At 34.6% G+C, this 14,283-nt stretch overlaps 1 protein-coding gene across 1 annotated transcript; it reads right to left on the minus strand.

The window, feature by feature from the left end:
* Positions 1 to 2,554: 2,554 nt before the first annotated feature.
* Positions 2,555 to 14,028, minus strand: LOC105442007. Its single transcript, XM_030993670.1, has 10 exons — positions 13,801 to 14,028; positions 12,862 to 13,038; positions 11,133 to 11,309; positions 10,246 to 10,422; positions 9,310 to 9,486; positions 7,116 to 7,280; positions 4,485 to 4,652; positions 3,718 to 3,815; positions 3,012 to 3,264; positions 2,555 to 2,914 (listed from the first exon to the last, which is right to left on the minus strand). Exons 1-10 carry the CDS (start codon positions 13,897 to 13,899, stop codon positions 2,555 to 2,557), a joined length of 1,851 nt encoding a protein of 616 aa, XP_030849530.1. The 5' UTR covers positions 13,900 to 14,028.
* Between the last annotated feature and the right edge of the window lie 255 nt (positions 14,029 to 14,283).

A 14,283-nucleotide genomic window follows, 5' to 3' on the forward strand; every position in this document is an offset into this window, starting at 1 on the left:
TATTGGTCTTATTGGTTTCTATTGGTCCTATTGGTTTCTATTGGTCCTATTGGTTTCTATTTCTATTGGTTTCTATGGGTGCTATTGGTTTCTATTGGTTTATGATGGTTTGAATGGTCTCTATTGGATTCAATTCTATGGGTCCAACAGAAACCAATAGACTCCAACAGAAACCATTAGAGACCAATAGAATTTTTCTAATGGTCTCTATTGGTCTCTATGGGATTTTCGACCTGGGCATCCAATATACATTGAAAGACCTGGGTTAAGTGCATTATATTGCATGACATAATTCAGAATAAACTCACTGTATACGTACATATCTGAGCGATTTGAATTGTCTATCATGAAAATTATATCAAAAGGTCAAAAGGCAAGGTAACAGAATGCTCATAAGAGTACTGCTTACATTTGTATCTTATTAGCCAATGATCAGGAAGGCAAACTTACTAAAATATTATTTTTATTTACAAGGCAAGTATGTATGGCAGACAAACAAGTTCAAAATATACATGTTACGATACCATTGCATAATCATAATCATGAGGTGAAGAAAAGCCTGGAATATGTTTCATACAAATTATTGAAATCCAGTACTGGAAACAATTAGTATAAACATGTATTTTACAATTATAACAGCATATTTATATGTACACTGGAGTGATGTAATAAATGGATGGATTTATTATGTAGTACTGGTCACTGGTGATTGTAGTTAAACATGTACAAACAATAATCTATTTCAAATTAAATATTACACTGATAACTCAGGCATGTTACATTGACAAAAGAGACATGTATCTTAAAATCATAGCACATATTTACATTTACACTGGAGTGTTGTAAAGAAAATCCAGGAAAATAATTTCCTCAGATGGAGTTTAAATCTAGAACTGAATGTAGTTATAAATATACAAACAGCAGTACATCTCCAACAAACTGTTACACTGATAACTCAGACCATGTTCACACACCCTTACCAGACTGTAGACAAAGCTAGTTCTCAACTATCATATTGAGTTCTATCAAGTTAATATACAAGATAACTAAAGATATATGGCTCTTAACATCTGGGCCATTCCTGGTATCAATTTCTACTACACTATATTTTCATTGAACATGTGCAATGACATTTTGATAAGATAATTTGAAATGTTACATTCTTCAACTCATTACGGTACTCGCTTTGTGAAAGTTGGGTGGTATTTCATACATTGCATGCAAATTACCTAAAGCAAAGTGATTAAAGTCTACAATACACATATACTCTCTACATGCATTATATTAAAGCTGTCTAATGTATGATCGACTCATTTGTTATTCATGGCAGCTTTATCAAACATGGGCTTCAATTTAACAAATGCTTTCAGGAAGAGCGCTGCGATCAAAATGCAAGAACGCTTAGAGCAGAAAAAAGTGAAAACACAGAAATAATCTTCACTCATTCTATATCATGATGATATTGTGTACTGGGAGTCTAGCTGATAGACATTAACCACCGAACAGCACTTGTATGTTGTGCAGAAAACTAAATCTTCAATTGTGTGCGGTTAGTTGACAATGTAGATAAAACAATAGGTCATCTCTGGTGATAAATCAAACATATCATTTCAGACTTTATTTAATTATATTTTTATCAAATACCGTGCAAGTTACTACATCCTCCCTTGTGAGTGGTTAGTTGACATGATAGCATTAAGAGCTGGTATAGTGGTTCACTCACTATACTCAATCCCAGTGTTGAGGGTTCAAATCCCAGCTAGCCCAGCTCTAACATCCTTGGCAAGGCATTAATCCACATTTGCCACTCTCCACCCAGGTATAAATGGGCACCCGACATGCCAAAGATCTACATATTTGGCCACCGCCTAGGACCAGGGTAATAATGTTTGAGCACCAGGAGTGTCATGGTGCAACGGGCGAGTGCACTATATCAGAGGCCATCATTATTATCATTATAACTACTAGTCCCTGGTGTTGTCACCTTCTATACACATGCATAATGCATGATCATAGCCGAGTAAAACATGACCTCCTATTTAGAGTATTTTCAAAAACATTTATAGCACAACATGACCCCTTTCTGCATAAAACAAGTACACAATCGGCTCTTGATGCAACTCTGTTGTGGGATTATTGAGTTCACATTTACAACAGGTATCCAATTTTTGTATCACTTTCTATATATAGACCTATATTCAAACATTAGGACAATATTATGTTCTCTCTCTCGTAGAATGTATACACAGTAAGACCAGATAGTGGACTGTACTCATCAAGGTGAAAGGGAAGAAAACAGCCTTTTCACAAATATTCAAATGTTTGCAAATATTGCCCAAAATTACCCATTTTTACCACAAATTTCTTCCTATCAGACCAGGACTCAAAACCAACAAGCTAGCCTGGACACATGGACCGCCAAAACTAGGTCCGACTCCCAAATTTTGAAGTTTTTTTCTTAGGACTCATGCATACAGAGTGTAAAAAGTTATATATGAAGCTATTTTCCAAAAATAAAAGTTAGTGTGGAGCCCTGTATCATACATACACTAAGTCAAGATAAGGTGTTACCACTGGGACACTGTCTTACTCTATTGATCCCATAGCAACTAGACTTCATACTTTGATTGCTTCTCTGGAATTCCAGGATCATCCTGTTGAACTCTCGACTGAGTAGAAGGAGGTTGCCTCTTGTAAGGCCTGCTCTGACTACTGCTACCTTCTCTGTGTGTCTGAGAGAATTGACATACAGCATCTGATGTATTGCCAACATGCTGTTGAGGGTGGTCTGATGAAGGCATTGCCCTTCTTGAAGAGTGTACATCCCCCATGGGTTGCTGTTGAGGGTGGTCTGATGAAGGAATTGCCCTTCCTGGAGAGTGTACATCACCCATGGGTTGCTGTTGAGGGTGGTCTGATGAAGGAATTGTCCTTCTTGGAGAGTGTACATCCCCCATGGGTTGCTGTTGACGGTGGTCTGATGGTGGTAATGTCCTTCTTGAAGAGTGTACATCAGTGGTAACACTGATGTTAGCCATGTCAGCCAAGCAATCCAAGTTATTTGAGTTGCCACAGTCGGCTGAGTTGTCCGAGGCATTTGAGTTGCCTGAGTTGGCCGGGGCATCTGAGTCACTTGAGCCGTCCGAGTCATTTGAGTTGCCTGAGTTGGCCGGGGCGTCCGAGTCACTTGAGCCGTCTGAGTCATTTGAGTTGCCCGAGTTGGCCGAGCCATCCAAGTCACTTGAGGCGTCTGGGTCAAATAAGCTGTAAAGGAGAGAGACTTATCTTATTATATGTTTGAAAGATGAAAAATAAGAAATCAACTTATCTTGATATTATTGAAAGTTCCAGTCTCAAGAAACAATTTGATCAGTGAATGAAGAAGAAGAAAAAAAAGAGACTACATTGTAAAAAAAATATCAAGAACACACACAAATCTACAAATTTATTAGGTTAAAAGCACTTTACAGTAAGGAATTTGTTCAATAAAGCGGTTACTGAATATTTTGTGTTGTCAGACAAGAAATCTTACATTATTTTAAGGTACACAGTTTCACTTTAGTGCATGCTCCCTGATGGGGTTATATATCAGCATTGCATCTTTTCTTAGTATTCCATTAGAGGCTCTTTATATTGTTCCTGTATCGCACTACTCATGAAAAGTCTACATGCTGTTATCTGAATTTTTAAAATCACATATAGGCCTACTGTACTTACCTTGGAATACATGAGAGGGTGTGAAGAAATGAGTTGAAGTCCTTTTGAGCAACTCCATTGAACCTGAAGTTTCCCTTTCTAATCTGAGGAAAACAACCCTGTAACATATAACAACAACATTACTTTTAAACAGTTACAGGTAATTGGATCCATTTCATTATGGCATATAATCTATTTTCTTGGGGACTATACACCCAAGAGCTACAGTAAAATCTCATAAACAAAAGGAATATGGATAATTTAAAAGAGCTAGAGTAAGAAAAAATTTGCACAAGAGATTTACCAAAATTTCAAAAATGAATGGATCCAATACATACCGGTACTGCAATTTCATGAAATACTTAACTATCAATCATAGTGGTAGTTTTAATACTGTAGTAGTACCGGTAGTAGTATTCACTATAGCAGTAGTAATTTAATTATGATACTGAAATCAAGTATACAAAAACTACCTGTTAGAACAAATCTTATACTTAGACATACCATAGTTTTCATATCTATCAAACTTGGAAAAGGTTGGATATTAATTATTGATCAAAACAATGTCAATCTTATACACACTTGGATTTCAACTGAATCACTACGTACATTATAGTTTGCTTTTATTCCATGTTTCACGACTACCAATATACCAAGTGAATGGCTGTTAACAAAGGGTGTTTGAAAGAAGAAAAATATAATTATATACATGTGCCCCCTATAATCATTACTGCTCTTTTTTGTCTGCAATGAACCTCTCCATGACATTGACATTAGGACATACATACCTGTATGGATGATGCCTTTGCTTTCAAAGCAGAGCAGAGCTGCTCATGGACACCCATTTCATAAAGTGTCAGGTCAGACAGGTTTGGCATAGAACACAGTGCTTCTGCTAGGAACTGTAATGAGGCTGGTGTGGGAAAGCTGACAGCATAAAGCCTGAGAGTCTTGACCTGCGTTCATGATGAATATAGTTAAGTAACTCATCTATACATGCATAAATTTTATTTACACATTTTTCCCTATATTTTTACATTTCACACAAATTCCATTCATTACATAGTTGTATTCATGAAAAATATTTTCTGCAAAAATTATTAAATAGATTTTATTGTCTATTGAAAAAAGAACACACTAACGTTTCCAAGGAGAGGATGATTTAATAAGAGTGATTTAAATAAAATCTCTATATGTACTCTTTATAGGACTTCCAACCTGTTTGCATTGATAGGTCGTTCTCCTACTTATACTGAAATTAATAATATGTATTCATATACCTCTGTTATTAATGTATTGAAGGTATTCATAACTCTAAATTTCATTTGCCCAAGACCCTTGTCAGGAGGTTTGTTGCTATGGTTAAGTTTGGTAAATTGAGTTCTTTATTAAAATTGGCAGTAATAAAACTGTATGACATATTTTTCATAACAATCAAACTTGGAAACGGTTGGATATTGATTATTGATCAAAACAAAGTCAATCTTATACACATTTGGATTTCAGCTGAAACAGTACATGTATAGTTTGTTTTTATTTTATTTTTTATGACTGTATCAATATACCAAGTGAATGGCCATTAAAAAAGGGTGTTTGGAAAAAATGGTGTATACATGTGCACCATATAATCATTACTGCTCTTTCTTTCTTTCAATGAACCTCTCCATGACATTACTATTGGGACACACATACCTGTATGGATGATGCATTTGCTTTCAATGAAGAGTAGAACTCCTCATTGGACTCCTTATCCAGATCTATTCCAAAGGTCAGGTCAGTCAGGTTTGGCATAGAACAAAGTGCTTCTACTAGATGATGCGATGAGGCTGATGTGGGACACTCGCCAATATGAAGCTTGAGGGTCTTGACCTGCGTTAATGATGAATATAATTAAGTAACTCATCAATACCTGCATACATTTTATTTCACTAATTTCTGACTGTATTCTTATATATTATACAAATTCCATTCAATCCATACTTGTATTTATGATAACATCTTATTCTCACAAAAAATGATGAAATAGATTTTATTTTCAAATTCGATTCTTGTCTCTTAGTAAGAGAACATACTAAAGTTTCCATGGAGAGGATGATTTTTTAATAGTGATTTTTTTCTTCAGAATTCTATATCTATTCTTTATAGGGCTTTCAGCCTGTTTGCATTTAATAGTGTAACTCCTACTTACATTGAAATTGTAAATATGCATAAACATATTTTTTAAATTAATGTATTTAACCCTATTTTAACTGGGCTATTTCAGACCAGGTTTTTACTGGGGAGGGGGGGGGGGGAGGTCAATTTGACCCCCCCTTTAGATCTCGACCGTTTAACGGCCGATCGCCGCGAAAATTTGCATGCATGTCAAGTGAAGTGTATAGTATACTATGGTAATTTCAATTTTTTGAAAAATTCACTCATTTGCATATTTCTGGTATTTTATGCAAATGAAGTCATGAAATTCACATTTTTACCCATAAATCATATATTATTCATATTTAAGCATTTTTTTCATTACATATATTCGTTAGACCATTTGGAATAATAATACAAACAAAAATTTGGAAGACCCAGGTTATTCCTTATGTTATCTCTTGTTTTGATAATTTCTTATGTATTTCATTGTTTTTTTAACTTATGTATTTTATTGTTGTTTTATTTAATTTCTAACTACAATTCAACTATTTTGACCCCCCAAAAACACCTAAACTTCAAACAAGACCAAATAACCAATGTTTTATCTCTTTTTAGGAAAAATGGTATTTCCATATGTTTTGTACACAAATTACAAAAATGAGCGATTTTTCGGTTGACATCCAAAGACAAAAGGTCATGTGACTTTGTAACCGTAGGTCCGATTTTCGAAAATTTTGTTTCAAAAGATGCGTAAGACTCGAAAGAAAAAAGTCATGAAAGGACAACTTTACATCTGCCGCGGTTCCGGAGAAGTCGGTAAATTACTACGGGGGGGGGGGGTCAAATTGACCCCCCCCCCCCCCCCAGTTAACATAGGGTTAAGGTATTCTTTACTCTGGATTTCATGTACACAAGACCCCTAAGTTGGGAAGTTTCTTCCTATGGTTCAGTTTGGTGAATTCAAGCCTTTTTTTAAATTGGCTCTTAAAGTCATTATGACATAATTTTCCTATAAATCATATTCGGAAAAGGACGGATATGGATTATTGATCAAAACAATGTCAATCTTATATACACTTGAATTTCAACTGAATCAGTACATGTGAGTTTGCTTTTATCCCATGTTTCATGACTGTATCAATTAACCAAGAAAATGGCGTTTAGAAAAGGGTATTTGTAGAGAAAAGCATATATATATATATTCATGTGACCCATATAATCATTACTACTCTTTCTTCATTTCTATGACCCTCTCCATGACATTTACATTAGAACACACATACCTGTATGGATGATGCATTTGCTTTCAATGTACAGTAGAACTCCTCATCCCAATCCATTCCAAGTGTCAGGTCAGTCAGGTTTGGCATAGAACACAGTGCTTCTACTAGATGATGTGATGATGCTGGTGTGGGAAACCCGACATCATGAAGCTCGAGAGTCTTGACCTGCGTTCATGATGAATATAGTTAATAAGTAACTAATCTGTACATGCATACACTTTATTTACTAATTTCTGACTGTATTCTTATATTATAATAGTAATACAATATAGATTATGGGCCGTTGGAACACGTCAGTTTTTTCCCCTCCGCCCCCCGGATCGCGCGCTTTCGCCCGCGTGCTGGAGCAGAGTGTCGCCGGGGTCGCAGCTCGCGAAAGCCCGCTGTTCGGTCGCAAAATCCGATATTCCATCGCGACACCAACGACAGAGACGGCCTGGATGGCTCGCAGCCCGCAAAGCCCAGTGCCAGCCAGCGTAGAGACGGTCCAATGTTCCCGCAAATTCCACCTGTCCAGCACCGACGATTGGCGGTGATCCGTGAAAAAACGTAGATTTCAACCGGGCGTCCATATTTCTTCCCCAGAAATCAGGGGGTTCTACAGTGGGAAAAAAACGGGACCAAAACCTCTCAAAATTTAAATCATGATCTTAGACAGTTCTTCGTGCAATTAAGATCTTTTAAAACACCGAAAGAGGACACAGATGAAGAAAAAACAACAAGCTTAAAATCCGTTAAATAGAACAGTCTTCATGGAAGAGTGAACCATGAACAAACTTAGCTTTGCATCAGGCGTCAATATTTCATCCGAAGAAATCAGTGGGTTCTACAGCGGTAGGAACACAAGAACGAAACCTCTTAAAATGTAAATGATGATCTTAGACAGTTCTTCATGCTATTCAGATCTTTCATAACACCAAAAGAAGGACACAGAAGAAGAAAAACAAAAACAAATTAAATGTTCGTTAAACAGAACAGTCTTTACGGAAGAATAATGGTAACAATATACAGTAGGCTTGCGGGTGCACCATGTGAGAGAGAGGGAGGATTGAGGAGTCGTGAAAAGGGCTCTCGGTAATCTTTCTTGAGGGTGTGTAGTCCTGAAAAGGACTGTTGGTGTAGTCTTGAAAAAGACTGGGTGGCGGGAGTGGCTCAACGTTTCGAACAGGTTGACTATCCGCGGTCAGGAGAGGTTAAGTTAATGTAAACAAGTACCGCAAAAAATAAAAATACCGCATGCGTCTTTTAAAAAAAGGGGATGAGAGTGGGCCACTGGCACCATAAAGCTTGAGAGTCTGGACCTTTTAATTAAGTAACTCATCTATACATGCATACATTTTATTTACAAATTTCTCACTATATTCTATCATTAGATACAAATTCCATTAATTATATTCATTATAACATTCTTGTCTATTGAGATAAAGAACACACTAACATTTCCAATGAGAGGATGATTTAGTAATAGTGATTTTTTCAAAATTCTATATGACAATGTATTCTTTATAGGGCTCCCAACCCGTTTTCATTGAAGAGTCCTACTCCTACTTACACTGAAATGAATAATACGCATAAATATATATTCGCTATTAACGTATTTAAGGTATTCTTAAGTCTGAATTTCATGTGCAAAAGACCCCTAAGTCAGGAGGTTTCTTATTATGGTTCAGCTGGTAAATTCAAGCCTTTATCAAAACTGGCTCTAACAAAATTATATGACACATTTTTCATATCAATTAAACTTGGAAAAGGATGGATATTGGTTATTGATCAAAACAACGTCAATCTTATACACATATTTAAGGTATTCTTAAGTCTGAATTTCATGTGCAAAAGACCCCTAAGTCAGGAGGTTTCTTATTATGGTTCAGCTGGTAAATTCAAGCCTTTATCAAAACTGGCTCTAACAAAATTATATGACACATTTTTCATATCAATTAAACTTGGAAAAGGATGGATATTGGTTATTGATCAAAACAACGTCAATCTTATACACATTTGGATTTCAGCTGAATCAGTACATGTATAGTTTGCTTTTATTATATTTTTCATGACTGTACCTATACGCCAAGTGCATGGCCATTAAAAGAGGGTGTTTGGAAAAATTGTGTATACATGTGCACCATATAATCATTACTGCTCTTTCTTTCTTTCAATAAGCCCCTCCATGACATTACCATTGGGACACACATACCTGTATGGATGATGCATGTGCTTTCAATGAAGAGTAGAAATCCTCACTGGACTCCTTATCCAGAACCATTTCAAGTGTCAGGTCAGTCAGGTTTGGCATAGAACAAAGTGCTTCTACTAGATGATGCGATGAGGCTGGTGTAAGACACTTGACATCATCAAGCTTGAGGGTCTTGACCTGCGTTAATGATGAATATAATTAAGTAAGTTATCAATACCTGCATACATTTTATTTTACTAATTTCTGACTGTATTCTTATATATTATACAAATCCCATTCAATCCATACTTGTATTTATAACATGTTATTCTCACAAAAAATGATGAAATAGATTTTATTTTCAAATTCGATTCTTGTCTCTTGAATTAGGGGAACATACTAAAGTTTCCATGGAGAGGATGATATTTAATAATGATTTTTTTCTTCAAAATTCTATATCTATTCCTTATAGGGCTTCCAGCCTGTTTGCATTTAATAGTGTAACTCCTACTTACATTGAAATTGTTAATATGCATAAATATATATTTGATATTAATGTATTTCAGGTATTCTTTACTCTGGATTTCATGTGCACAAGACCCCTAAGTCAGGAGGTTTCTTATTATGGTTCAGCTGGTAAATTCAAGCCTTTATCAAAACTGGCTCTAACAAAACTATATGACACATTTTTCATATCAATTAAACTTGGAAAAGGATGGATATTGGTTATTGATCAAAACAACGTCAATCTTATACACATTTGGATTTCAGCTGAATCAGTACATGTATAGTTTGCTTTTATTATATTTTTCATGACTGTACCTATACGCCAAGTGCATGGCCATTAAAAAAGGGTGTTTGCAAAAAATGATGTATACATGTGCACCATATAATCATTACTACTCTTTCTTTATTTTAATAAGCCTCTCCATGACATTATCATTGGGACACACATACCTGTATGGATGATGCATGTGCTTTCAATGAAGAGTAGAAATCCTCATTGGACTCCTCATTGAGATACATTCCAAGTGTCAGGTCAGTCAGGTTTGGCATAGAACAAAGTGCTTCTACTAGATGATGCGATGAGGCTGATGTGGGACATTTGACATGATTAAACTCGAGGGTCTTGACCTGCGTTAATGATGAATATAAATAAGTAACTTATCAATACCTGCATACATTTTATTTACTAATTTCTGACTGTATTCTTATATATTATAAAAATTCCATTCAATCCATACTTATTTTCAAATTCGATTCTTGTCTCTTGAATTAAGAGAACATACTAACGTTTCGATGGAGAGGATGATTTTTTAATAGTGATTTTTTTCAAAATTCTATATCTATTCTTTATAGGGCTTCCATCCTGTTTGCATTTAATAGTGTAACTCCTACTTACATTGAAATTGTTAATATGCATAAATATATATTTGATATTAATGTATTTAAGGTATTCTTTACTCTGGATTTCATGTGCAAAAGACCCCTAAGTCAGGAGGTTTCTTATTATGGTTCAGCTGGTAAATTCAAGCCTTTATCAAAACTGGCTCTAACAAAACTATATGACACATTTTTTATATCAATTAAACTTGGAAAAGGATGGATATTGGTTATTGATCAAAACAACGTCAATCTTATACACATTTGGATTTCAGCTGAATCAGTACATGTATAGTTTGCTTTTATTATATTTTTCATGACTGTACCTATACGCCAAGTGCATGGCCATTAAAAAAGGGTGTTTGCAAAAAATGATGTATACATGTGCACCATATAATCATTACTGCTCTTTCTTTATTTTAATAAGCCTCTCCATGACATTATCATTGGGACACACATACCTGTATGGATGATGCATGTGCTTTCAATGAAGAGTAGAAATCCTCATTGGACTCCTCATTGAGATACATTCCAAGTCTCAGGTCAGTCAGGTTTGGCATAGAACAAAGTGCTTCTACTAGATGATGCGATGAGGCTGGTGTGGGACACTTGACACGAGAAAGCTTGAGAGTCTTGACCTGCGTTCATGATGAAAATAGTTAAGTAACTCATCTATACATGCTTCTATTTTATTAACAAATTTCTCACTATATTTTTACATTTTATACAAATTCCATTAATAACAGTTATATCCAAAATAACATTCTCAGCAAAAGTTATTAAATAGATTTTCTTTTCATCTTCAATTATTGTCTATTGATGAATAGAACATACTAAAGTCTCCATGGAGAGGATGATTTAGTAAGAATGATTAAAAAAAACCTCTATATGTACTCTTTATAGGACTTCCAACCTGTTTGCATTGAAAGGTCCTACTCCTACTAATTGGTAAATTGAAGCCTTTATTAACATGGGCTCTAACAAAACTTTATGACACATTTTTCATATCAATTAAACTTGGAAAAGGATGGATATGGATTATTGATCAAAACAATGTCAATCTTATACACACTTGGATTTCAGCTTAATCAGTACATGTATAGTTTGCTTTTATTCCATGTTTCATGACTGTATCAATAAACCAAGAAAATGGCCTTTAGAAAAAGGTATTTGTAGAGAAAAACATACATATACATGTGCCCCATATAATCATTACTACTCTTTCTTCATTTCTATGAACCTCTCCATGACATTTACATTAGAACACACATACCTGTATGGATGATGCATTTGCTTTCAATGTAGAGTAGAACTCCTTATCCAGATCCATTTGAAGTGTCAGGTCAGTCAGGTTTGGCATAGAACACAGTGCTTCTGCTAGGTGGTGTGCTGAGGCTGGTGTGTGACAGCTGACCTCAAAAAGCTCAAGCGTATTGACCTGCGTTCATGATGAATATAGTTAAGTAACTCATCTACACATGCATACATTTAATTTACACATTTTTCCCTATATTTTTACATTTCATACAAATTCCATTCATTACATAGTTGTATTCATGAAAAATATTTTCCGCAAAAATTATTAAATAGATTTTCTTTTCATATTCAATTATTGTCTATTGAAAAAAGAACACACTAACATTTCCAAGGAGAGGATGATTTAATAAGAGTGATTTAAATAAAAACTCTATATGTACTTTTTATAGGACTTCCAACCTGTTTGCATTGATAGGTCCTAATCCTACTTATACTGAAATTAATAATATGTATTTATATACATCTGTTATTAAAGTATTGAATGTATTCATAACTCTAAATTTCATTTGCCCAAGACCCTTGTCAGGAGGTTTGTTGCTATGGTTAAGTTTGGTAAATTGAGGCCTTTATTAAAATTGGCAGTAATAAAACTGTATGACATATTTTTCATAACAATCAAACTTGGAAAAGGTTGGATATTGATTATTAATCAAAACAAAGTCAATCTTATACACATTTGGATTTCAGCTGAAACAGTACATGTATAGTTTGCTTTTATTTTATTTTTTATGACTGTACCAATATACCAAGTGAATGGCCATTAAAAAAGGGTGTTTGGAAAAAATGGTGTATACATGTGCACCATATAATCATTAATGCTCTTTCTTTCTTTCAATAAACCTCTTCATGACATTACTATTGGGACACACATACCTGTATGGATGATGCATGTGCTTTCAATGAAGAGTAGAAATCCTCATTGGACTCCTCATTGAGATACATTCCAAGTGTCAGGTCAGTCAGGTTTGGCATAGAACAAAGTGCTTCTACTAGATGATGCGATGAGGCTGGTGTGGGACACTTGACACGAGAAAGCTTGAGAGTCTTGACCTGCGTTCATGATGAAAATAGTTAAGTAACTCATCTATACATGCATACATTTTATTTTACTAACTTCTGACTGTATTCTTATATATTATACAAATCCCATTCAATACATACTTGTATTTATAATAACATGTTATTCTCACAAAAAATGATGAAATAGATTTTATTTTCAAATTCGATTCTTGTCTCTTGAATTACGGGAACATACTAAAGTTTCCATGGAGAGAATGATTTTTTAGTAATGTTTTTTTTCAAAATTCTATATCTATTCTTTATAGGGCTTCCAGCCTGTTTGCATTTAATAGTGTAACTCCCACTTACATTGAAATTGTTAATATGCATAAATATATATTTGATATTAAGTATTTAAGGTATTCTTTACTCTGGATTTCATGTGCAAAAGACCCCTAAGTCAGGAGGTTTCTTATTATGGTTCAGCTGGTAAATTCAAGCCTTTATCAAAACTGGCTCTAACAAAACTATATGACACATTTTTCATATCAATTAAACTTGGAAAAGGATGGATATTGGTTATTGATCAAAACAACGTCAATCTTATACACATTTGGATTTCAGCTGAATCAGTACATGTATAGTTTGCTTTTATTATATTTTTCATGACTGTACCTATACGCCAAGTGCATGGCCATTAAAAAAGGGTGTTTGGAAAAAATGATGTATACATGTGCACCATATAATCATTGTAACTGCTCTTTCTTTCTTTTAATAAGCCTCTCCATGACATTATCATTGGGACACACATACCTGTATGGATGATGCATGTGCTTTCAATGAAGAGTAGAAATCCTCATTGGACTCCTCATTGAGATACATTCCAAGTGTCAGGTCAGTCAGGTTTGGCATAGAACAAAGTGCTTCTACTAGATGATGCGATGAGGCTGGTGTGGGACACTTGACACGAGAAAGCTTGAGAGTCTTGACCTGCGTTCATGATGAAAATAGTTAAGTAACTCATCTATACATGCATACATTTTATTTTACTAATTTCTGACTGTATTCTTATATATTATACAAATTCCATTCAATCCATACTTGTATTTATAATAACATGTTATTCTCACAAAAAATGATGAAATAGATTTTATTTTCAAATTCGATTCTTGTCTCTTGAATTAGGGGAACATACTAAAGTTTCCATGGAGAGGATGATTTTTTTAATAATGATTTTTTTTATTCAAAATTCTATATCTATTCTTTATAGGGCTTCCATCCTGTTTGCATTTTATA

This window comes from Strongylocentrotus purpuratus, unplaced genomic scaffold (genome assembly GCF_000002235.5).
Source record: "Strongylocentrotus purpuratus isolate Spur 01 unplaced genomic scaffold, Spur_5.0 spur5_scaffold_20, whole genome shotgun sequence".
Lineage (NCBI taxonomy): Eukaryota > Metazoa > Echinodermata > Echinoidea > Camarodonta > Strongylocentrotidae > Strongylocentrotus > Strongylocentrotus purpuratus.

Excerpts from the sequence above, each read along its gene's own strand:
- LOC105442007 (XM_030993670.1), bottom strand. The coding sequence starts at position 13,899 with ATGCCAAACCTGACTGACCTGACACTTGGAATGTATCTCAATGAGGAG. Across the intron at positions 11,310-12,861 it reads CACATGCATCATCCATACAG|GTCAAGACTCTCAAGCTTTC; the intron begins GTATGTGTGTCC and ends TCATGAACGCAG. Across the intron at positions 3,265-3,717 it reads ACCCTCTCATGTATTCCAAG|CTTATTTGACCCAGACGCCT; the intron begins GTAAGTACAGTA and ends TCTCCTTTACAG.